The sequence below is a fragment of the Magallana gigas genome, chromosome 7 (assembly GCF_963853765.1).
Source record: "Magallana gigas chromosome 7, xbMagGiga1.1, whole genome shotgun sequence".
Lineage (NCBI taxonomy): Eukaryota > Metazoa > Mollusca > Bivalvia > Ostreida > Ostreidae > Magallana > Magallana gigas.
This window is the reverse complement of record NC_088859.1, coordinates 6,765,287-6,792,561: the sequence shown is the minus strand read 5'-3', so window position 1 is coordinate 6,792,561 and position 27,275 is coordinate 6,765,287. Positions and strand designations below refer to the sequence as shown.

At 33.7% G+C, this 27,275-nt stretch overlaps 1 protein-coding gene and 1 pseudogene across 1 annotated transcript; both read right to left on the bottom strand.

The window, feature by feature from the left end:
• Positions 1–1,221: 1,221 nt before the first annotated feature.
• LOC136270355 (uncharacterized) lies at positions 1,222–24,062 on the bottom strand (annotated as a pseudogene).
• On the bottom strand, positions 22,829–26,532 carry LOC136270126 (uncharacterized). The gene is made up of 2 exons (XM_066066706.1): positions 26,209–26,532; positions 22,829–24,995 (listed from the first exon to the last, which is right to left on the bottom strand). The coding sequence occupies exons 1-2, from the start codon at positions 26,435–26,437 to the stop codon at positions 24,592–24,594; spliced, it is 633 nt and encodes a 210-aa protein (XP_065922778.1). The 5' UTR covers positions 26,438–26,532; the 3' UTR covers positions 22,829–24,591.
• Positions 26,533–27,275: the final 743 nt, after the last annotated feature.

The window sequence follows — 27,275 nt, the reverse complement described above, 5'->3', positions numbered from 1 at the left end:
AGAATTTGTGAGATCTTTCGATTGGATTCAAGAAAAAGGGGCTGGCCCCTTAAATTAGGGGCCAAGACACTCGTAAACTCTATTACAGATAAACTAAAAACGATTAAGATTTCGTATTGCATTATAGAAGCAAAGTTGTTGGTCATAGCAATATCAGTTTGTAAAACTCATTGCCTAACCAATTGATGACGTAATTAGGAAGTATAGGGGACTAAAATCTTAAATCTTTAATGTGCTATATGTGAAAAAGCAAAACTCTTTGTTAAACATTTCAAAGGATATTGACAATCGTATGCATTATCTGAAAGGGAGTGGTTTAGGGGGAATTCTGAAAGTTCTGATATCTTAATTGTATCATTTAAAAATTGAACGGAAGACCTACTCGTTACTCGTAACGAGATCGTATATAGTTACTATACTAATTTGAATTAACAAAACATTTAATTTCAAGTGATATACAGTGTACATGTATGTGCACTAGATCAAAGAAAAAGACTGAATTGTTTTCTTAAACATACACGTTCCGTTAATGAAATTATGATCAGCAGCGAAAATTAAAATTCATTACTTATTTATTACTTATAACCCTAGTTGATACATGCATGCTTCCATGGCATTCATAAGCTAGCGTTTTCTTTGTTTTTTGCAATTCACTCTTCGAATAGCGAATATAATTCTGTGGTCAGTTCGCTATTCAAATTACCGTAAACATGCTAATAAACGTAAATTCCATATAAACTTCCATTTTTAATCGGAAGAAACAGTTATTTGGTAAAGAAGATTACTTGCTGACCTGACCAGAACATTGACATAATTAGCTAGCCTGGCAAGAAGGTAAGAAAATTATAATATTCTGTTGCACTGGAGATATGTCTTTCAAGGGGCTGGTAAACACCCTCTATACCATATTGGGGCCTTCATATGTTGTGTGGATGGGACCCCGGGAAATCCCAGTCGACCCTCAAAAGGAATTTGGTTTACACGACCAGTAACAGGCTAATCGAATAGTGAATAGCAAAAAGCGAATGGAACTCCAAATTCTGGATGCCTAATAAATCTGTATATTGCAATAACTGTCACGGTTTTCATAAATAAAAACTTTTGTAAAACATATTGCGTTAAAAAAATTTAATTGAGCAAACATACACATTTTTAATACCAAAGAAATGAAAACCCCATAGTGGGAAAAGATAATAAAACAACCAAAATGCCGACAGCCAAAATAAACTAGAGTTTTAAACATAACAAAAATGTTCTTTTGTTTTTCATTTACAATACTTTTTGCAAATCAAGTTTAAATTCCAATGAAACATATAATAATTTGTAACCTTTTAAAATGTTCAATTTGAAAAATAATTAGATTTCAATAGTATAACGACTTACAATCCTTAATTCTTTTATTTTGAGGCAACGTTCACGCAAAATCCATCACCCAAACGCTTGAGTTTAGAACTGCATTCATCTCACTTCTAAAGACCGTATAACTTTCGTACGCTTTTGGAATGTCGAGTACTCTTACACAAGTATGCGCTATCGGGCGTCAAGAAATACCCTCCATATCAACGATTTTTACTTGAATTGTGAAAAACTTCCCTTCAGAATTATATAACATCAGATCACTGGCTGTTATAAACCGAAGCAACGTGCGCAGCATCTTGGTATCTTCAATTTCACGGATATATCTTTTGAGATATTTGAAGGACTCGGATTCTGGTTCATCGCATTTAAGAGACTAAAGAAGTTTTTTTGATGTCGGGGTTATTTTCTGAAATTCACTGTCAACATCCAAAACAAGCTCGTAAGTTATCAACACCTCAAAAAGACATTCTCTAATGAATGTTGGTTCTTGTACCATTTCAAAATGGGCAATTTGGTCAATGACAGGCCCAATGTTATATTTGGTAATTTTCACCTTACAATCATGACTGGAGAGGATCTCAAGAAGTTCATCCATGTCTGCTTTCTCCATGTCCCCAATCTAACCAAATCTAAACAAGGAGGACTTTAGGAAATTGGGGGCTAGTCGAATTGGCAGTATTTGTTGAAGGATCCAACCTAAGGCGATAATTTTCCCAACAGCCCTCCAATCGTCAGCCTCCATATCATGTCGGAGACATGGAATTTTCAAATCCGTACCAGTTGTGCACTGTTCATAAAAGTCTTCCCAGAATTCAGAAAGCATACCCCTCATTACTCCCCCGCTGTAATAAGCCTGTTCTCTTTCTCCGTTTGGAAGAATTATTGAGGCAAGTATAATGTCCTTTTCAAAATCGACTTCAGAATTTTCTTTGAATATTTTGATGAGCTCTCAAAGAACTTGCCCTCGATGCACTACAATACTAAATTCCTTAGGCTCGCGAACTATTGGAATAATTGGAATAGTGGGTGTTAAAGTCGCCTCCCCCGAATTGTCTTCCCAAAGTAGAAGGATAGCAGGATCAGGTAGCGAGGAGCTGTCCCTGTCATCTCCAACATCAGGATTCAATGGACGTTTACTTGAATCGTCTTTTAGAACATTATCTTTCGAACTTTCAATGAACTCCAACACTTTTTCAGTTAGGTCTGTAAAATGTTGAATAGGATTGGTTGACGTGTTTTCAATGCTCGAGGAAGGGTAGTTTTTGTCCTCCTTGACAACTTTAGAGGATTCTCCTGGCGTATTCTTTGATTCTTTAAGCTGCTGTCCAGCCTAACTTGGTGATGCGTTGATTTTAGTTTGGTCAGTTTGTTCTTGTGTTCCATCCAAATCTTCATCATCTGATAATTGTTTCTTTTGTCTTGTACGCAAATAGAAGTGCACAAACTGAAGTTTGGCTTTGTCAATTATGTCCCCAAATGTTGTTTCCTCATATTCTAGAGGTTTCAGTTGGAAATCCGTTAATTCAAAACCCATGTCCTTCAGCTCTCCATGTTGACTTTCGCCATCAGGAAAGAAAAGATTTAGACACACTTTTATGATGGATTGCTTGTTCAGTGATTTGTTAAGCATCACGATTCTTTTCCCTCCTCCTGCTTTTGCTCTTACATGCACATAAATCTTTTTTCCTTCGTCGAAATGATACCAACCAAGATGTACTTTGTGTTCTTCTTTTTTGGCACTTCACTTGGGGATTTTTTTGGCAACTGATTCTGTTTCCTCGTTTGACGCATCTGTATAATTGGTCCTGCTGCGTCTTAACCTATCTCTAAGTCGATCCATAAGACTAGCCTTTCTTGTCTTCGGTTTCTCCAGTCCTTCTGTCAGGAAATCCCTCGAAGAAAATTGGTCCCCCTTTTTTTGAAGGTATTCCTTTAAATCAGCATCCGTCATACCTCTTGCGGCATCCTCATCAATCTAAAAATAGTGATAAGGTATTAATGAAAAATAATTATTAAAAATATTTTGAGTTAAACTATATTTTAAACTACACTGCAAAAATGAGGGTTTTCGCAAAAAAATCAGTTTTAGAAGGCGATATCTGATATGTTTGGTTTGAAACCAGTTTTAAGTACTAGTTTTGTATTTAGGGATTATTTAGAACATACTATCATAAGATGAAAAAATCTTCAGTAGGGACTCAATGTTAAAATAGTTAAGTATTCATTAAAACGTTAATTAAGTATATCGCCTTTCTTTTTTGTTTACATATATTTTCCATTTATTAAACCTGTTTGGGTCAGAGTTGTTGGCCATTATTCATCAGGGCCCGGCTCGAAAGGTGGTTAAATTTAACACTGTCTTAAGGATAACGATGTGTTAAATCCTAATCAAGTGATTAGCTAACGCAGTGGTTAAATTCTGTTGATCAAAAGCAATTCAACGCATTGGTTACCTAACACTGTGTTAACTAAGTTAACCACTTGGTAATAACTTGGTTACCCATAATTCATTTCTACTTCCTATATATGAAGAAAAAAGAAGATTTTGCTTTTGGATTTCAATAAGTTTAAATTTAGTGAAATATTATTAGTATAATTATATGTTGAACATCTATATCATTTCCAGGATTGCATCCAATATAGTCTGCAATTTTCCAAATCCTTTCTTTTCTTGTTGTCCATATAACACTGTTAAATTGCAATGTAATAGCTTCAAAATATCATTATAAATTCCTTTCAATATGTAAATTAATAAGGTACATGTATCATAAAACATGGCCCAAAGGCTAAAAAAATGCTTCTTAGTAATTTACAAGGTTTACCTTACACTAACATTCTATGAAAATACATCTTGTCTTAGAATAAGAAAGCTTATGCAATTCTGAGAAAAAGTATATCCCATATTGCCAATTCCATTAAGGTTTAAGAAATATATACAGCAAAACTCGAATAAAACGGCTATAACGAATTATTATTCATGTCCTGGCAAATTTCTTATATAAACCTATATAAAATTGATGTATATAACGAACACGGCTATAACGAATTTACGGCTATAACGAAGTAATTTTAAGACCCCCGCTGGCAAAATTTTAACGTATTTGATCATTTTTATAACGAATTTTTTCCATTTCAAATGTCATTGAAGAAACATGCAATTTTAAATTGCATATATAAAATACTCAAATTCAAATAGTATAATGAATTTCTTTTAAAAATTGAAATGAAATGGTTATATTGACATTTTTTTGTAAATGACAGTTAAACTAATTTTATAACTTAATATAGTTTAGAAAACTGTTAGCCGGAAAACCCTTAATCATTTTATAACGAATTCGCTATAATATTTTTTTACGAATTCGTTATAAACGTATAGCGAATTACGGCTATAACGAAGTTTTTTCTATGGTCCCTTGAAATTCGTTATAAACGAGTTTTGCCGTAGTCATATAAGTGAACCCATCATTTCCACTTTACTCTATTTAACATAGATTCATATGGTTCTTCTTCAGCAAAAAATCTTTACCTAATCTTTTAGAGGTCAATTGTTGTTCAACCTCTTTTAATAAGAAACCTTATTCAGTACTGCGCCATGTATCTACATGATATTATCATTATAAAAGGACCACATCACTTAGAAGTACCCTTGCATGTATACCTTATGTATTGATTTCCTAAAAGGCAGGGGTTTAAAATCTTTCACCTGATATTATGAAACTTGTGGCAATTTCCTTGTGTCAATTCGCACACATATTTAAAAACAAGTATCACCAACACTAAAAATTGACCTATTTTGATAAATTAGATGAATTGTAGCATTTTAGTGGCAAATATAGTAAGCTTAGCAATCGTATTAAATGAAAATCTTATTCATTCTGGTTTCTTATTCTACTTCCTTTTCAAATATTATAAAAAAAAATAATAAGACCTACCAGTGTGATGCCTGCCTTTAATTAAAATAAAATTAAAACACACCCGGCTAGCTGGAGACGGATAAGATATCCCCAAAAAAGTTCAAACTTTACATTTTTTTTCTACTTCTTTGATCCATTAATAAAATACAAAGATAAAAATATTGTTGCTTCTTGATCATTTCAAAAGTAGTTATAATAGCAGATGTTATTTTAATTTATGTAAAATGTACATTAATTTACATACAGTACCGATCAGACCCAACCTAACAGAAAGTAAACCCCAACTAAACCCTGGGTTTACTTACTGTGTTTACTCTGGGTTTACTAGAGTGGACCCAGAGTAAACCCCAAGTAAACCCAGAGTGGACACAGAGAGTAAACCCCGATCAGAAGTATACCCTGAAAGCAGACGCTACATGTGTATTCGGAATATACAAGGGGCAGGAATCACAGGCAGTAGGATGATAAGATAAAATACAGGTCTGCTTCACACTTCATTGCGTATAGTTGACTCCAAAAGCAATTCTCGAGTAAACCCAAAGTAAACCCCGAGTAAACCCAAAGTAAACCCTGAGTGGACCCAAATTTTTAAAAAGTAAACCCAAAGTAAACCCAGAAAGTAAACCCCAGGTTTAGTTGGGGTTTACTCTGGTGTTAGGTTGGGTCTGATCGGTACTGTATCCTACAAGTAATGTAAATTGAGACAATTGAAAGGAGTGGGTGATTTTCCAACTATGTACATATACGGTACATAAAATTTCACCTTTGGACAGGAAGGAGCTAATAAGATTTGATTTTTTTTTTACATTTTGTATTCAATGATAACTGCATTTGTCTCCATGTAAACTTAATTTGAAAGAAAAAGAAAAATATGCCTTAAATAAAAGGGTAATTATATAAGAGGCTTACTACTACATGTATAGTATTAATGCATATTTTTATACAAGCTAGGACATTATAGACAAAAACATACAAAATAAATGTATTAAATATTTATAATCTAACATGGGTAATTAAAGACTACAATTTGTCAGTAAAAAACACAACAATAAAACATTTACACCTAAAAACTGTGATAAACAAAACTTGAGTCATCTATGTTTAACATTCTGTGTATACTTCAGATTATATATTGGGTATTTCATATTTGGTTGAAAATCTCAATTTGTATATTATTAAAGTACAAATATGAAGTAAAATCAACACACTGTTTTACAGGAGAGAGAGAGAGAGAGAGAGAGAGAGAGAGAGAGAGAGAGAGAGAGAGAGAGAGAGAGAGAGAGAGAGAGAGAGAGAGAGAGAGAGAGAGAATGCAAAGGTTTACATTCGTATTGTTTTACATACTTTAATAATTATCATTTTCAGTTTATGGTACTTAAAAAAATTTCATAATATAAACCTGTTAGACATGTTTATAATAGAGAGAGAGAGAGAGAGAGAGAGAGAGAGAGAGAGAGAGAGAGAGAACTAAAAAATGTCAATTTTTTGTCTAATGTGTATTATGATTTAAGCTTATTAGGATGTTTATATTAGATTAAATGTGACAATAACTGTCTCCTTCTCTTGGTGCATGGTGTTAGAGGCTTAAAGGTTGGTTGCTGTCAAATACTCATCTTTCTCAGTGTCTCCAAGTCCTCTACAAGTAAACAATGCAGGCAGTTAATTCCCGTATCATGCAAATCTGTGAATTAAAAAGGATAAAAAGTATACAAAAAGACCAAAAATATGAAATAAAGACAAATAAAGTCATATTTTGGGACTGAACTTAATTCATATTCACTTCATTATATTGACAAATATTTAACAGTTCTGACTACAAATTTTGTTTAAAATGGACATAATCAGAAAACATTAACTGATTTATGTATACATGTATGTACCCTATTGTATGCATATGAGTCTAATATGAGTTACATGCATATATATGTAAAGATGATGATTTTGGTATAAGCAGAGAAGTTCACATCCAGGTGACATTAAACTCTTTATAATTCAGTAATGGTGAATAATCAGGTTTTTTGATTGAGAGTACAGTTAATGTTATAATACTTCCCTTGAAATTTTCAGGTAATATCAAAATATTTAGTCTTAAAGCATATGAATGCTCTGTTATATATTTTTTGTGAAACACCATGCTAATTTGAAAAATTGTCATTACAACTGAAAATACCCAACCTTCAGTGAAAAAAGGGTAATAGAATCACACCTTATGCGAACAAAAGAACCTCTCTATTTCACTTCTGGTCTTAGTATGCTTAGTATGCTTGTTATGTTAAATGTCTCCTCGGCTGCAGTTTATGGGCCTCATGAGATATGGCTTTGTTAGAATTAGGCACCAAGCATAGTAAGTGTCACCCAGCAGAATACTTTTTCCCCACCTGCCATGTTCTTCTTTCAAATCTTCAAATCAGCAATTCCTACATTACATAAATACATATGAAATATCGTTTTGAAAGGGGGAGGGGGCAGACTCATCCAAATAATCTAAACAAGCAAAAAACAAAAGATTTTTAAAAATCTTCCAAATCTTAATCCGGGGGGTGGGGGGGGGGGTGGGGGGTGATGCTACATGCCCCCCCCCCCCCAAAAAAAAAGAAGATATAATATGACATACATGTACACAAAAATCATATCAATTACTCTAAACTGATAGTTTTAGTGTCTTTCCATTGCTTGACTGTACATAACATTTATTTAGACGTTTTAAAAATAATTATGATCCAACACTTGCATTTGTCAAAAGGCAGACAAATCTAAATATTCAGTAACCAACATTGAAAATAAAATTATGCTAACATGTTCATTCAATATTTATCTATCAAGGAGCTAAAATTCTTTTCTCATTGTTGTTTTAAAAATTCAAGGAAAAATTGTACAATGTTTTTGTACTTACAGTACCCATTTCACTAATAATTTTGGAAATTTTTGTTGAATGTGTTAAGTGACAACAACAATATAACCAATGTGAAGGTCAAAAAAGGAAAAACATACCTTTTTCTGCTGTCAGCCTTTTCCAATAAAGGGATCCTTTAACATAAGGGGTATGAACCATATGCAAAATCCTTCTTCCATAAATATATCACATAGATTACTGCAACTTTTCATGTCAAGCCGGTTGCTGTTCTGTAGTTTTAATCATATGTAAGATTTTTTAAAACTTTAAAATTTTGGAAAATGCTTCTTTGACCAACTTTTTCAGTTGAAGTGGCAAAAACATTACACCGTCGGCCATATTTAATCACTGTGTTAAATATTTAACCAAGGCACTGGGGGTGGATTAAAGTTAACACAGAATTAACACATGGTTAAACTCTAACACACTTTTGAAAAACGTTTAACCATGTGGTTAACTTTAACACCGAGTTTAACACAGAGTTAACACGGTGTTAGAGTTAACCACCTTTCGAAAAACCGGGCCCTGGTGAGCGATATGGCCCCTGTGCCTGTTTATGGGTTTTAACGGAAAACGGATGGTGCTAGGTATCAAAGATATTTTATCTGGCGGCTGCCAAGTAATTCGTATAACTAGAGCAGAGCTCGTGGCAAAGCCACGAGTAGTCTTCCGTTGTTGCTGCGAGTTGAAAATTTATGATTTGGTGTCAAACGATTACAATGACTAATGACTAAAATTTCACTTCTGCTTTTGTTATAAAAACGTGTTGTGATTGAAAGCCTGTATAAAGACAGGAAGAAAATGCTTTAGGAAAACTATGTTGAACACAGTTTGTGTAATTGTTTTGAAAACTCTTTAAGGCCCTGTCACACCAAATTGTGTTCCAAGGGCGTGTTCACGGCGTTGTAAAATTCATGGAATCCCCGTAGGATCGCAGGAAAAGATCAGAAAAAATAGACACTCTTATTTAAAAGGGACTAAGTGCGGTTTTATGCAATTTTTGCCCCCCAAAATCAAAGTTTAAGAAAGAGCTTTAAAATAAGATGAAAGATAGGTAAACTCATATTGGAAATAAAAGCGTAAAAGATTATAACCACAGTGACGTCATAGATAAATAGCGAGTGAGCAATGACGACTAAAATCAAGATTAAAGTTATAGGCATCCTCTTTACAATGATTTGTGAAGATTTCATTTTTATACGATACTATTTAAAAAATGGTTGAAATCGGGGGCAGATATTTGACCATACCGCACATAGTTCTTTTACAATTGAAAATGTCAATGCATCCTGACTGCGACTGAGGCGTTCTTGCAGAGCTCCAAACTACGTTTCCACAGAGTTCTATTTGGCGATTGACTGCGCTCTCGCTGGGTATCCGCCGAGCGCTCATGACGTGCTAGGAGTTTTTACCGCGCGTCCACGGCGTGTTCTGTGCGCTGACTGCGTGCACATGCGCTTTTGGAGTTTTTACGGCGCTGTCACGGCGACTTTACTCCACTTCTACGACGGGTTTATCACAACGCAGAGTCACAGCGCGTACTATGTGCATGTTTAAAGTGCGCGCCGTCGCCTGGCGTTCTAAAATGTTCTAAGATATCCCACCGCAGCGAACAAAGATGCCGCTGCGTTGTTATGGCGCTGTAGGAGACTCTAGTTCGTTTACCATGGCGTTTTACATTATTCAATGACGCAGCGGGATCGCCGTGAGGACGCAGCTCCAATGTGACAGGGGTTCAAACAATGAGAATTCTAATGGCGAGTTAAATTTTTAATGGTAGCAAGGATTGTTATATACATGTTCTCATGATTCATGTAAGGAAATGTATTTAAAAAAAAACCCGCCTTAAAAACACGTAACTTCTTTAATCAAATCTTTCTAATTCATCGAAGACTATGTGCAAGTTTGAAATTGTTGTGTGCTGTCAAAATTGGGTAAATAGTCAAAATTGATGGCATCTCTGAAAATTTCTTCAGGGCTGATATTATTTACGAGTAGACTTGAACATTGGAAATAATAATCAGCTATCAAAGATCATCGGGAGAATTTATGCATAAGTGAGCGTCTTAATTTTACACCTGATATACCGATACCGCTATGTAACGTAAAATTTAATAACAGAAATGAATATTACTTCTCTCGAAGATGCAATAATATGCAAAGTCCCTATTTTACGTTTACGTTTACGTTTGTATATTATAAAGGACTATATATGGTTTGAGCCTAAAATGGCCCCCTAAAATGAACATTGTCATTTTACTGTAATCCTTTGTTTTATTTGTACAAATATACATGTGAAGTTTTTTCATGATTTTCATTTTGATTTTAAAGCCCACAATTTAAAAAAATGACATAAAGTTTACCTTTTCCCGCCATTTTCTCATTTTTAGCATAAACGGCTTGTTTTGAGGCAGTTTTTCTTTAAGGAAACATTGAGCAACTGCTTAAACAAAAAAAATATTTTCACCAAAGATGTATCTCTCCAATACTTATAAGTGACAAAAAGTTCGTTCTTGTTCAAAGAGTCGCTCTCTATTTCCCATTCGAAAAAAGATAAAAAAAATGTCAATTTTTGATTGAATTATAAAAATAGCGTCACTTCTGACGTCATATACTGCCAGTGAGTGCATATAAATCAAATAAATTGGTGAAAAACATATTTCATGTCACCTCTTTTATAAACTAAAACAACAAAGTCATGTACCTGAATCATTTTAAAAATAGCGAATTTTGGGGGCCAAATTTGACTAAAATCATATATAGTTCTTTGATGCAAGTTTAATGTTTGTTTTTGTGGGGTTTTTTGTGTGTTTTTTTTTCATTTCTCTGTTTTATCTAAAATATATATATAAAAAAAATACGTACATGTCACTAATGGCAGCGGGGCGGGGAGGGGGGGGGGGCGCAGAAATATATTGGTTTTCACGATGAAACGAACGACCATTTAGAAACACTACATAATTTATTAAGGTGGAAGGCTGCATCGTCACAATATGTCTGACATCCGTTTGAAACGCCATTTTGTTCCGGATTGATAGCATTATATCGTGGTACAAAATAGCTATACACCGTTCAATTGAACGCATCTAACGAGGGAGATGAGATAAGAATGAAATCACCAAAAACGCTTAGAAAATATGTCAATTCCCTTCGTGATTAAAGCTTTCAACTAACATTGATTATCAGCTGTTATGTACAGAAAACGTGAAATCGAAATAATGTACTGTTTCCTGCTATTGGCTAATGGCAATACATATTTTTCATGTCATCTGCAACAGACGATCATAAATATATGACGGCTTATCGGTAAAGGTGAGCCGATATAATATTTTTACTTTAACCATATATTCATGATTAATATAAAACTAAAGTTCCGTAGTACCATCTCTTGTATTAACTGATCCCAACTTCCCAAATTTAAAACATTTGCAGTATAAGACTTGCATTGAAAGTTTGACACTTAACTAATGTATTGTAATTATAATAGATAGAGCTAGGTAGTAATAGCAGTGAAAGCCCGGATTTGCAAGCCAAATGAGGGAACGACAGAATCTTGAAAAAGAGCATGTTTTTAATTACCACACGTACATGTGTATCACTATGGACATCTAATGTAGGTATAAAATATGCATATAGTTGTTTATAATTTGTATTGTATATAAAAAAGTAAAAGGCAATGTAATTACAAACAATTTGTTTTTGTTTTAAAGAGTTAAGTATAGATAAAATGCATTCATAAAAATATATTTTTTCAGATTCAAACATTATCATAAACACTACTAACCTTATTCCTTCATTTTAGCATATAATTGTACCTTTTTAAAATTTTTCTTCATGATTTCTTTTTTAATTAGAAAATGGGTTCCAGGATATTTGAGACCAAGTAAAATCAAGAAAGACAACTCTTAAACAGGATCTTTGAAACCAAGATGTTTGCAATAATCCAATATTTCTTTTAATTTTCCAATTTCATTCAATTTCTTTTTTACATCTCATTAACCAACAAATATTGTTTCTATTTTTAGATTTTTGTGGAATTTCATCCAGTACTTTGCCTTAAAAGAATTTTTAAATAATTTAGTTTCATATCTAAATGGATTCCAATAAAAATCATACAAAGTTCATTCATGATTATTTTGTTTTTCATTCTCAGACTTTATAACATTTCACTTTCATAAGAGTTTTAAAACAGACATGTTTAAATATTTGACATATAAAGGGTTATCTGGAAGCAGACTGATCTTATAAAAATTCTCTAAAAAATAGAGTATTGTACTTTGAGGCCTATTATTCTTGAATACCGTGTCTATTATTAGTAACAAATGCATGCAACAAAATTCGCCTAAACCTTTTTGGTGTAGACATCCCCCTTAATATGTGACCGATAGAATGTAAACAAAACTTGTTTTAATACTCATGTGAATATTCTTTAAAACAAGCATTCTGGGGGTAATGCATAAGCAATACACATCCCCTACCGGGTTGTGGAAATTGTGAAAACAATGCACTGTTATGCAGAATATCGAACCCGAACATTAAAAAATATGGAATATTTTCACGAAAATATGTCAACCAGACGCTACAAAAGTGTAAACTTGATCTGTAGTTTGACATTTTGAAGCTGTTCAGCAAAGTTCATGTTATTCCTCAAACGCATAAAGAAAAAAAGTGTGGAAAACTGAAGTGGGACAGACAGACGGACGGACAGACGGACTGACGGACGCAGAGAAAAGCTATAGTCTCCTCCGGTTAAAAACCGGTAGGGGACTAATAATCACCGCTTCAATTCAGGACATTCTTTTATCGTGCCAGCACCCACCGCAAACATGTAACATGAAACTTTGATCATAACTTGATTTGATTTTTAAATTTCCTTGTACGCTGTCGTATAAGTCATTGCTAAATCAACTGTAAGAGTAAAATAAATTTATCTGTTCACCATGAACCAATATAATAGTTGAAAAAATAATAAAAATAGTTGCGTTCGTACAAAATACCAAACATGAACGCGAGATAAGGTACATGTAGAAGATGTCCACTTGCGCGGGATCTCCTCGGCCATGTGCGAGGGGTGATCATTATTTAAAGGTTTTAATATTTGTGGAGGGGGAGGGGGTGTTTGTGCTGTTTTTTTGTTGTTGATTGAAAACATTATTTGTACAGTTTTTAAAACATTTAGACTTACAAACCAACCATTTGTATATGTCTGACGAGTATTTCCGATTTTGAGTAATATCGCTTTTATTGATTTTCAGAACGTCTTTTTAATTTACTTTCCAATGTTTAATTTAAACAAATACAAAATTAACGAACTTTTACAACATAAAATTAAAACAGTGTACAGTGTTTTTACGGCTATATAAACTCAAACACGTTCATATTCATATAAGTGTGCGGGTGCGAATCTTGTGTATTAGATAATCGTTTACCGCTAGGTAGTGCAGCCGTGGTTGATTTCCTCGGCTGCGGGTGAAGGATAGATTACGTAAAGGTTTAACGCATACACACGCACAGCTCAGAACTCAGAAAGAATTGAAAAGTTTCGATTTAATGACTAAAAATTACTTAAATCCCACAATTGATCTATACGTCTGATATTGCATTAGATTGAGAATGGCATTGCTTTTATTAATTAGCTTTACGATTTCTTAATTTACATCTTATCGTTTAATTCAATTGAATAATAAACCGTTATGTGTAATCAAAACTGAAACAATTCTTGAGTTTGCAGCTTAATTAACTCATATATAAGAGACGCAACTGTCGTGTATTAGATAACCGCTGACCGCTACGTAGTCCAGCCGCGACCCTGGTGACCGATTTTCTCGGCCGCGGGCGAGGGATAGCTTACGCAATGATACGCACACAGCTCTGATTTAATGTGGATTTTAAATGCATGCAGTATGAAAACGAAAATGTAATGCATATCATTTTTTTTTTCAATATGTATTTTGTGTTTTACTAGAAAAGAAAAAGAATGTTTTGTTTTCCAATTCTTGTCTTTAAGGATTGTGCACTATAAGAACTAAACAACAATGACTTAAACTTTTTTTTAAAAAAGCATGTGTTCCATTTTTTTCTCATGAATTTAAGCACCCTGTATAAACAATCATACTTTCTGTGGTAACTTTATGCCAGTTTTAGGCACACAATTCTTTCATTAACTTGCCAAATGAAAACAGGCACATGTAAACATGTAAAGCTTTTTACACCCATACTACACAAATCACCAACCTTTATGAGATCCCAACAAACAACTATTATAGCGACAGCCATATCGAAATCCTAACCGTTTTTGAGTTATTAAGCAAAATCTTTTAAAGGCTACTGGCCCTTAATTTAAGGGACCAGCCCTTTTTTATTGGTGTCAAATTAAATGAAAGCCCTTAATATTATGCACAACTTTTGTTCTATATGTATTTAGGAAATATTTCAAACTAAAAAGTTTCGAAGCTAAAACACTTGCAAATGTCTCCCCTTATTTAACACTGTAGAATCCGCTGTAATTCCTGCATAACAACATTATGGGTCATGAGGTCAAAGTAGCGCATGAATAATCTAGGTCACTACTTTTCCTATGTACTCAAACTAACTGAATTGTGCTGAAACACAACTACTAGATATAAATATCGTAATGAAAGCATATTTATGCATTAAAGAATAAACGTATCGGTATTTTATTATACGAAGTTTTATTCATTTTCTTGAGAAATATAACAATAATTGGGGGGGGGGGTTATTGATTCACGTAAGATAGGCCTGTAAACAGAATAATGTAAAGGGATTGCCATCGTAACAAGGCGTTCTTGAAAACTACAATCGCAATTTGTCAAAGGAGTTAATTTAGTTAAAATTTATTTCTGACTTTGTTACAAGCCTCGATTAAAATCGCAAACACAATATCAGAGACCTTTGAGTTTTGTGTTTAGACACAGTTTAGTCCGTTCACGAATCTAACACCTTGTGCTTCTCTGTCCGTTTTGTTCCATAAAAAGAACTTAGAAGTTAGAAATAAAATATCAAAAATACATTTGGTATCATTTTTGTAATTTGTCAGTTTTTAAATGCACTTTATAACTAATTCTGTCTAAAGCTTTTTTTTATTATTAGAATCTTAATTCAATTTTAGGCATTTAAAATGAATATAGTGGTGAATTGTGCCATTTTTGTATTTGTAAATTTCACAATTCAATAAATAATAACTCAAAAGCAAATTTGATTACTACATTAACGTTTGTACGAAAATTTTCAATGGCTCAGTTTTTATTGTTTACCCATATTTGAGAGAAACTGTCCTTGATCTAATAAAGTTGACCTACAATTCAGAAAATGAAGTTCTAGGAACACTTTGTGGGAGTTTTTAAAGACATTTTGTCGTGCAAAATTCTGAGAAAACACAAACCCAGCAGATACCAATGACTCAGCGCGAATGTTTCGGTTTTCGTTTTATGAATAGCAGGTTTTATATTTCCGACGACATATCTTATAATACAATACGATTTGAATTTTGTGTGTGTGTTTTCCTAATATTCATTAAAAGGTTTCATTTGATATATGTTAACAAGCGTGTTTCTTTTTCGAATACGTTATAGGTAGGCAATGAATAACGAACATAATACGTGACAAGGTGCCAGATGCAAATGTTCATGCTTTTTTATGAGCGAAAAAGGGTTGTAAAAGTATCTTATTAGCTCTAGAAACATTATTGAACATCAAATAAATAAGATAACAGCTTTTTCTTAGACAGGAGGATTTCTTTGCATATCGGTTGTATCTTTCTGTATTTTATCTATTCTACCCTGACTTGGATTAAAGGGACATGGTCACGATTTTGGTCAAAAATTATTTTTCCGATTTGAATAATTACAGTGCTTCAGTGAGGCATTCTTAATAGGCAAACAAAATTTGAGTGTCATTTGTTGAGTTGTAAGCGAGTTACAGAGCTTACAATTCTTTGACATATAAACAAAGCTTTTGTTTACATTTTGAATGTTGAAGTAAAAATTTCAAACTTAAACCTGAAATGAATGTGTTAAACGTTTACTAAGAAACTGTTTATCTATGCTTAAAATGAATAAGAAGATAGAAAAATCAGCTTGAAAAAGGTTTTTAATTGGTAAATTGAACCTATGTAAACAAAAACAGGGCATGAGCCTTGTTTACATGACACAGATTTGTGAGCTATGTATCTTGCTTAAAACTTTTGGAATGACTCTCAAATTTGATTTGATCATTAGAAATGATTTCTAAAGCATTGTAAATAATAAAAATAGAAAAATAGAATTTGACAAAAAAAACGTGACCATGCCCCTTTAAACTCTAGATACACGTAATCCCGCTAACCATTTAATCACAAAGGCATGCTAAAACTTGACTCGGTAACATACAAAATACTGACACGCATTTATACAGCACATGGTCGTTGATGTATTTGTAAAATTCAGGTAAATGAATGTTTATTGATATGATCAAAACGACAAACACTTTATTCTAGAAAAATAAAAAAAATAAGTTTTAACAACTTATTTTTTTTAATCTAGAATAAAGTGTGTGTCGTTTTGATCATATCAATAAACATTTATATTATAATAACTTTAGAATCAACATATGCATGCCAACATTGAAAGAAATGATATGTTCATCCCGAGGTAAATCATTACTTTTTTTACATTTGTAAATAATTACAATGTTTCATCTTCGCGGGCCAAAAGTTAAAACTAGAAACACGCAAGAAATGTTCATAACAATCAATCATACATGTCCTTCGTTAAGAAATAGGACTTACAAGTCATGAAGAAATCTATTTATTTTTTGCTTTTCATTAGTTTCGGCTAAAGAATAACCTCTAAACTTCAAATTCCGATCTCCGAGGTTTTTTTTTAGTCCAACCCGTCAACAACACGGTCTTCTGGAAAAGTTAGAAAACATTCTTAGTATGACGTATAAAATATAGAACATTGTCAGACATTACACAGAGATACTTTTCTTTTTTTGAACATTTAACTCTAAAAGACATTACCAATGGCCCATACAAAATGATAATTTACGCCAATTTGGGTAGGGTAAAATTTTTATAAGTCCGATTATCTTTTGTCCATGCAAATGAATGTGTGTTAATTTGTATTGTCATTGATTACAATTTATAAGTTTTACTTGTGTAGATAAACAGTTCAGTGTTGACAATAGTTTAGATTATGCCAACGAATTCACCGAGCTTCATTCGCGTGTCTAAAATCTGACTTTATGTAAATTCACGCTTGTTTGCTTATGATTAATTTTCAAGTTAACATAACTTCGACATCCATTAGGAAAACAAACAACAATAGTTGATGATACCAAATGTACAATGTAGATACCATTTTTGGTCATTGTTTATGATTGTATATTTTAGGAACTCCGTTTTTCTGAATGTAAAATATAGTCCGTATTTATATGTTTGACTACTGAAAATTTGCAATCATCTAATAAACAAATCAGTTTTAACATGCACCCATTTCTCATAGCTATTGTGTTATTACAATGTGCTGTACTTTATAAATTCCTCACATTTTTTCAGCTAAAACTGTAATTCATCAGGTCTAAGAATTCTGACTATTTATGTTTTGTTGTATCGTGTTGCACAAGAAGTTTAGAAATGATTTTGTTTGCCAATGTCCTTTTGTTAAAGGTTATTTAAATAAGAAATAGAGAAAGAATGTGTAAACGAAAATTATTCATCAACAGTCTTTCAAAATGATAACTTTGAATTCCCCTCAAATATTTGGAAATTGGCATCCTTCTTTTTAAAAACCTCTCCTATTTGAAAGTAATAAAGCAATGCTGTTTATTTATTTGCAATGCTCATCTAAAGATTTCAAACCGCGTTAACAAATCTAAAATTGTCTTCTACATAGTCTTCAAAGCTTATCTTTGGGACATTAGGAATATTTGAGAATAAGTAAAGAATATTATCAATTATTGATAAGCTATTATTTTTAGAATGCGTTCTAGTTTTTAACCGGGTTTTCCGAAGGAACAATCCGGTTATAAAAATGGTGAAAATGGCGGGCGGGCGGCTGCTAAAAGGGCACCCTCATTGTACGGATAACTCCACCTACAGTTTTTAAGATAAGAAGGTGTTGTTTTGCAGATCAATTTTACATATATCAGAGGTGTGCATATTGCTAGGATTTTGATTATTGATAATTTATGAAAAAAATACCAGCTTTTGAACTTAGTCATTTTTGGGCAAAATATTGCATATAGGGTACCCTCATTGTACGGATAACTCTTCCTACAGTTTTTAAGATAGGACGTTGTTCTTTTGCAGATCACTTGTACATATATTAAAGGTGTGCATATTGCTAGGATTTGGATTTCCGATAATTTATGAAAAAAATACCAGCTTTTGAACTTAGTCATTTTTTGGCTAAATATTGCATATAGGGTACATCATTTCACTGGATATGGGTTGACATGGATTATGGATACAGTTCACATAAAAGAAAACCCGGTTTGCAGTCACATTGACAGCTTTTCACTTGTTAATTTCATTTTGTTATATCTTTAAATTTGGCTGAAGAAAATAATTCTTCATTTCGTCTGACTTAGGATTTTACCAAGAGTTTCATTATTTTTTCATTTCGGCTAAATGAAAATAGTATATTTTGTAAAACGAAGTAATTCTTTTACCAGCATATGTGGACAGGATTATATCATATGGATAATAACTATACTTCAAAAATTGGAAGTGTATGCATTTGTTATTCTATGCATAGATACAGTTTTAATTGTGAAAGATATGTTTTTGTTAACACAAAAGCTGGTAAATTTCTTTTCTACGTTATCTTTCAAGTGAGTTTGAGTTGCATGTTTTTTTTTATAAAATAACAGGCATAACATTAGATTTTCCAGTTAGTTATCCCAAACTATTATAATAACATTCCACTAAACAGGCCAAGGAACCAATTTTTCTGATGGATATCTATTTCTAAGTTGTAATAACATTTGTCGCAATTCAATAAATTAGTATAACAAATGGAAAATGGATACCCGGTTATCTATTTCACTTTGACATATATCGGGTTTAGCTTATTAGCTTATCAGTGAAATATTTATTGAAATAGCCGCATGGTAGCTATAATAAAATGGCATCGGTTAAATTTTTTAACACACATGGTCAATAAGTGTAGCATTTTTTGTGGGTGTAACAAATCTACAAACAAGTGATGCCCATATTGTTCCATGAGTTTGAGAATTGAAACATCCGATGCAAATACATTTTCATTACAGTCTCTCATAACAACCTTGTCGTCTGTTTTGTTGTCTAACTCCTGTAAAAGCATTTCTAAATTCACTGAAATTTCCGGGAGGTGTAAACGTTTGGTCTTAAAAAAACATAGATAGGCCTAACATGATTCATTGGATCTTCCAAAAGAATACCCTCAATGTTGTTTACAGGAAGCTGTTTTCTTATTATATTGCAGGTATTTTGAACACACGTGTATATTGCTATGCCACTGATGTTTTTAATGTTTTGTAAATGCCATTGACAATGTCATAGGCTTGATATCTTATAAGCTGCTGAAATTTAAAATTTTCTACATAGAAGTTTTCTGTGTCGTCAAAACCTGTCAACCATGTCAAGGTCAAGCATATCATATCTATATCGAAAATTCTGGAATCGTGTACCATCTCATTCAAATGCTTGCGTAGGCTTTGAACATTAAGAAGAATGATAGTTCTGTTCACTGTGTGATTCACTGTACGATCATTGTCTCTGAAGAGAGTTGGCATTTCTAACAATGCTTCGGACATCTCTTTATAAGTTTTTTTTTGTACAATATGATCGGGAACTGATACACTTAAACCTAGCTCAGATGTAACCCTACCTGAGCAAGGTATGCCTGACCAGGAGAAAAAAAATCAACCCAATGCTAATCGAAGGGAAAACTGATGTCTAATGAAACTTTTATTTGTTGCTGTTTTCATTTCTTCCGAACGACAACACTTTTATGTTTCCTTATTCTGCTTCTTTGTACAAAACTTTGGTTGTCAAACAAAACATTGATTGATTTAAGGTCTCCACTTTATTCTTTTAAAAATTCAGTGATTGTTCCAATAATCCCATTATCAATATTTCGAATTAACATGACTCTTGCATTAACTGATAACAATAGTAAGCTGGACATACCATCACTTTTGTGATGTACAAACAGCTTTTCCCTCAAAGACATGTTTCCACTTGTTTTGATACTTTCGAAATCTTTTGCCAATAGTTCTTGCAAATCTGTGCAAGTTCCCTTGGTAATCTTCAAAAAATGTTCATTCACCTCATTGTTTGTTGCAAACACATGTAAATACATCGTCTCAGCATATGCAAAATCTGTTTTCTTAATTCCTGATTTAAAGTTTCGGTACGTAGCGAATTCAGGTTGTTTGCAAAGGCTAGATCTTCTCTTTGACGCATTTTTCATCTCTCTCAAAGGTTCATATGGAATTGGCATGTACTTGTTCAAAGAGAACGTATGGTGGATTGTGCAACCACCTGTATTGAATGAAGATGTTCCTGTAAATGCTGTCAACAATATTGTAGTTAATTCTTGTTTAGAGCAAATTTTTTGCAAAACTCTAGTAGCCTCATAATTATTCGTTTTAAAAGGGTAACTTTTGCCAGGTCCTGCAACTCCTGTGACAAATAAAATGGTAGGGTTGCATCCAGCAGCTTTCTTTAAACACCACACTCTCAAATGATAGAAGATTTTGCTTTGCTTCCCATTCAGTAACCTAAACAATGGAAACATTTCTTCCTTTGTAGTGTTTTGTAGTGTAACTGTATACGGGATGTTTTAAGTATGATCAGTGGTTTCATGCTTTGCGATAGAATCAGTACTTGCATCATCAAAAGTCATTTTTTTTTTTTGCATTTCACATCAATCCATTTCAATCTCAGTTTCAGGGCATAAAGAAAGAACATTTGTCTTGAACATCTCCAACTAATTCATACACTTGTTGAGCTTTATTTAACATCTGTTCGTTGAAATCGAAACGTGTCCATTTTGTATCTAAAATTTGTTTCCTATGTTCTAATTTGCTAGATCCTTCTAAACAAACATAACCACTTTAGTAAAATCACAAACATGTTTGATACATATCGAACCCTGGCGGTTTTAAAATCATTGGCTTGAATTTTTTCTCAAGAATTCTGTAAAATAATCCTTGCCTCTGATCTTTGTATCTTTATTTCGTCATCTACTACTGCGACTTCAGATTTTGATGTTTCCTCAGTTGGTGTTGAAATGAACGTTTTGCTTGATGGAGGTCTTGGAAATATAAATCGACATTCTTTCCTACCTTTTCTCCACGACTTCGAATGGTTTTTAATGTGTTGCTGGACTTGAAGAACTGCATTGTGCATCTTAAAATCTTCCTCTTTGCTTGGAATGAAGTAGATAATATATTTGTCAATGAATTCACACACTGTTTTTTCCGTCTTGCATTAACTGGGGCGTTTTAACACAGAACATACAATGCACTTTAGGTGAACCCTTTTGCTGAAATTCTACTCGGTAAAAGTAGTCCTGAAATCTTCCAATGGGTTCTGCTGGTCCTATTATTACTTCATGAAGAAATACCTGAAATCTGCGTTCAAACATGCGTGCAACAGTTGTGGGTTTAGATTTCAACAATTTACTCTGTTCCGTTCAGTCAAGCTCATCCACTTTTCTGTGATCACCTTGTTGATACAATAAGACATTAATTATTTCATGCCATCTGAATTCAGCTGAAGAGAATAAGCGAGCAAAACTAAGTCGGTATACCTAGCTGCTTGAACATTGCAAACAAGTCCTTTTGTACACTTTGCCAAATGACGGTGTTCCACGTATGGGTTGAAAAGAGTGCAAAGCTTCATCATATTTAAACACTTCTTTTAAAATCTCTGGATCATGGGACATATTCGCTGAAATTTTGTTCCTTGTCTTTTTTTGTTTTTGCAGAAGACTTTTGAATCGATATTTGTGCATTATCAATAACTTACTTCAGTTCTAATATATATTGGCTGAAAAATATGTATCTTTCGCAAACCTACCATCAGCATTCATCAATCTGTTGTTAAAGTACTTTGCAAGTGTAATCCTCTTTTCTATACTCTCTGTCCATTTGTTTTTGCCATTTGGGAATGAATGTGTGAAAGACTTTGATTTATTTCCATCTTCTTGAAGCAATTGTACTGTATGTTTTCCCTCTGTTGGTGCTATGTTGTATATATAATTGAAATAATGATCAAGAACCTCCTGAACGATGTCAACTGGTTGTAGGCAAGTATCATATTGAACTCCAGTGTGAAGATGTTGTAAGGAATCATTTTTTTCTCTTGTTTCTTCATTTTCAGCATCCAAAGAAGTTTCTTCTTTCTCTGCGAATGTAGTTCTCTGTAGTGTCTATCTCTGAATACTAACTATTGTGTTAAATACCTTACTTCTTCTTGAACATGTAGCGGATTGACAAATTGTTATTTATAATGACCCTTGTTTAAAAGTATGCGTTTAAGCTTGACGTTTATTACATATATTCATCTACTCTTCTTGGCAGAGCTTCGATTTTCTTTATGTTTTCTCATGCTGCGCAACCTCATCGCAGCTCCGTTTTGTGCTGTCTGATAAATGAACTCAACACTTGTGCATGATGAAATATGTCATTTATTAAAAATGACGAAAGTAAAGAAAAATATAAACAACATAGTAGGGGATCAGACCCAAAACTGTTCACACAAAATGTTAAATAACTTATCAATATGCTGATCCCCTTAAAATACAGAAAAACAATATTTTGTTCAAAATTATATACAATATATACAAAACCAGCAAAAAGATGGCACCTCAAAAATAAAATATGCCATATGCAAAATAACAATATTTTGTACATGTATGCAACTTTCGAATATTGGAGTGGAGAAACGGGGATGGTGGTGGGTGTATCAAAACATTACCCGTGCTAACACTCTCATAGATGAAGACAGAATGACCCTACTCTCACTGGTCAGATACTGACCGCATCAAACCATAAATCAAACAAATTCATCAAATGATTTTTACATTTTTCAGACTGAGGAGGTCCAATAAAAAAGAAATCATCCAACATATGAGACATACCCCTGCTTCTAGCTTGTTTAACATCACCCATTGAAGAGCTGTACCTAACTTCTCAAATATTTGACAAGAGCTACTTGTCCCCAGTGGCAAACAGCGTTCGTAGTAGAACTGACCTTTCCAAGTAAAACCCAAAAAATGATAATCCTTTGGGTTCACGGGGATTATTCTGAAGGCATCCTTTATATCTGTTTTAGCCATAAGTGAACCCATCCCATATTGATGCACCAAACTGAGTATCGTATCAATTGAAACATAATGAACCTGAGAGTATTCCCTAGGTATATTAGAATTAACTGAGTCCTGAGCAGGAAAGGATAAATCATGAATGATTCGAAACTTGTTTTGCTCGGATTTTGGTACAACCCCCAGAGGAGAAGTTTTAAAAAGAGGTAAAGGGGGTCTTGTGAATGGGCCAGCTATCCTCTGCTTACTTAAACCCGTATGAATGTAATCTTCAATAACTTCTGGGTGCTCCTATGTAGACTTATGATTATGAGGAGGATGAATGGAAGGGGACTTAACACAGCCTCATCTACACCCAAATGTAAAGCCATTCACTAACAATTTTAATTCATCTGCCTCATAACCTAATAGTTGATTGTGAAGTCTTAACGGGTTTACTGTAGTTGGAAGAACCAGCGCCATTCCTGTTTGATGTGATAGATTTGGATGACATGTTTCTACACTGAAATCGGGGGTGGGGTCCACTACAGGCTTGGCAAGTATGGGCGAATCGACAGGGTAGGGAGTTACATTTTTGGCCATTGTTATAATTGTAGCACTGTTTTGACCGAAAGGGCTGCTGTTTACCATTATAAGCTTGGAATTGGGTAGGAGACTTTAAACCCATAGAGGCTACCTTAAGTCGCAACTCTGTTACTACTCTCTCCTACGGCAGGAGGGATGTCTCTCTTATTTTCCTAAATGACTCATCATACATTCTCCAGGGTTGGTCCCCATGAAGCTTGTGAATCTCCCTAATTGTAAACATGTATTTAACAGATTGCATGCCTCATGGGGAAATTTCTGTAAGTAAATTGTACTGAATACCAGAAAAGCATCTGTCCATTGATGGATTGTAATAGGTGTTTTATGTGAAGCCGCTTGTTGTAGCTCAATTTTCCCCGCTTGTACCACAATTGAAAGGGGTTCATCTCCTGAGGTCGGCAATAAATTTTTTAAGTCAACAAATTCATTGTTCCAAATTTTAAGTTTCAGTTTGGAGGAAACTGATGCTCCTAGAGGCACACAATCTGATAAGTGAATTTGAGGGCTACTAAAGCATGCATAACTACTACCCGTACTCTGCGGGCTCACCTGTGAACACATTATCCAGTAATGTTCCCAGTGCAGAGGCAGGAATTGTGGCAGCCGCAGAGGCAGGAATTGTGGCAGCGGCCGGTATAGCTTCCCCAACTACTGGTGCAGTATCCTCAACAGAATTCACCATTGGAGGTTGCCCAACACTTTCACCGATGTTTTGTTTTTCACTAGCAGCTTTTTGTTGGTTTACAATTTCTTTTGCCAGAAGTTCATAATCAAGATTTGATAGCACATTGACAGTGTCAGTCTCCGCCTGTTTTCGGGTTCTTTTTTGCCCTTTTTTCCCATTATGTACTTCAGTTGGTGGTGTTGGTGGTGGTACTCCTCCCGTTGCCACATCATCTCTCCTGCCTCTCTTTTTGAGTGGCATAATGGCTAAATATATAATAAGAATAATAAGTATGAATCCTATCCTTTCACATATATGATTAGCCTAACCCATAAGCATTTTTTCATAATAACTTTTGCATTAACAGATGATTTCAACCATGTACTTGGTATTTTGACCTGATAGTTAAGCGAATACCAACACATATTTGGATATACATGTACTTGTTAACATAAAATTCATAATAATAGGAACATGTCCCACTGACCATATGGGTAACACAGACCCAATGTTCCTTCATCATTATTAGTACATGTAGATTCAAACATTATGTAACTAAATAGTCCATCATGACTTTAATTACATAACATTATTAACATTAAATTCATAATTGTAAGGAACATGTCCCACTGACCATATGGGTAACACAGACCCAATGTTCCTTCATCATTATTAGTACATACATAACATTATTAACATTAAATTCATAATTGTAAGGAACATGTCCCACTGACCATTTGGGTAACACAGACCCAATGTTCCTTCATCATTATTAGTACATGTAGATTCAAACATTATGTAACTAAATAGTCCCAACATGACTTTAATTACATAACATTATTAACATTAAATTCATAATTGTAAGGAACATGTCCCACTGACCATATGGGTAACACAGACCCAATGTTCCTTCATCATTATTAGTACATGTAGATTCAAACATTATGTAACTAAATAGTCCATCATGACTTTAATTACATAACATTATTAACATTAAATTCATAATTGTAAGGAACATGTCCCACTGACCATATGGGTAACACAGACCCAATGTTCCTTCATCATTATTAGTACATGTAGATCCAAACATTCATGTAACTAAATAATCTCAACATGATTTTTAATTACATGTTAACATTAAATTCATAATTGGAAGGAAACATGTCCCACTGGCCATATGGGTAACACAGACCCAATATTCCTTCATCATTCTTTAGTATGCAAACTCACCAAACATAAAATTTATCAGTTCCAGCCAAAACGCTTAGTTCAAAATGAAAGGTAAAACTTGAACTGATACTCATCAACATGAAAAAAAATCACGCATTTTTATTTCAGGGAGTTAAGACATAAACAGCCCCTACACTGTCTTAATTAAAACAAATAAAATGTAAATATATATAAATATGGATATATATATTCACATATCATTGAATATCATTATTCTAGAGTGGTAGCACATAAGATCTAAAATCATACTGTGCAGGATCACCGCATTCCTAATGCTGCGGCGAAACTTCCTCATGGGCTGGTCCTCGGCAGGGGTACACAGCAGATGGACACCATCCGGGCCTAAATAATGAAAGTCCTTCCAAAACCCCCGATGTCCCCAGAAATAAATTCCATCAAGGGGCTCAGCAAAACGTTTCAAATGTTCATTAGTCTGAACCACAAAGACGTTAAAATTTTGGCATGATGTGAACTGCATTCGGCGAATTAACTGGCCTATTATCCTTAATTTTACTCCAACACCATCTCTTTAATACTGTCCAACAGATATAATATCCCTAGCTTATTAAGGTCTTCCGTTTCCAACGGAAGACCTTGTACTGATTCTGTTGGAAATTCTTCATTATTATTTTTCTTCTTCTTTTTCTTCTAGACGTTTCTTTAAACTGTAATATCTCGCTTGTTTGTCATTAGATTTTATTCAAATTTTCAGGATTTATTGGAAATGACAATAGCTTACGATATCACAAAATATTGCGAAATCGCTACTTCCGGTTTGAGTTATTCCCCTTTGAATATTTTTTTAGTGGGTTTCGTGTACCTGCAAAGGCTCAGAGTTGATCCGTAGCAAGTAGTTTTAATTTACAAATCTTTAAAGTAGACATCTTGAACGTTGTCCTCCTAGTTTTACATGTTTGATTAACCCACCTATACTTCTTAAAAAATTACATCGAAATTTATGTTTCAAAAAATGTTAAATTTTGCTTAAATCTTTGCTCAATAACTTTTTAGTTGTAAATTTTTTCAAAACACATATAGAACAAAAGTTGTGCAGAATATTAAGAGCTTTCATTTGATACCATAAGAAAGGGGCTAGCCCCTAAAATGAGGGGTCTAGATCCATTAAAAGTCTTTGCTTCATAACTCTAAAACGGTAAATTTTTCGATATCGGCGTCGCTGCAAAAAATGTTGTTTGTGACTTTATTGATCTGATTAAACTGTTTTTGTGTTCAGGTATTGCATAATATGAGGGTAAAAAGAAATACGTGTTGACCAGTACTCGCCGCAATTTGGCCAAGTTAACGAAACTCTCCCT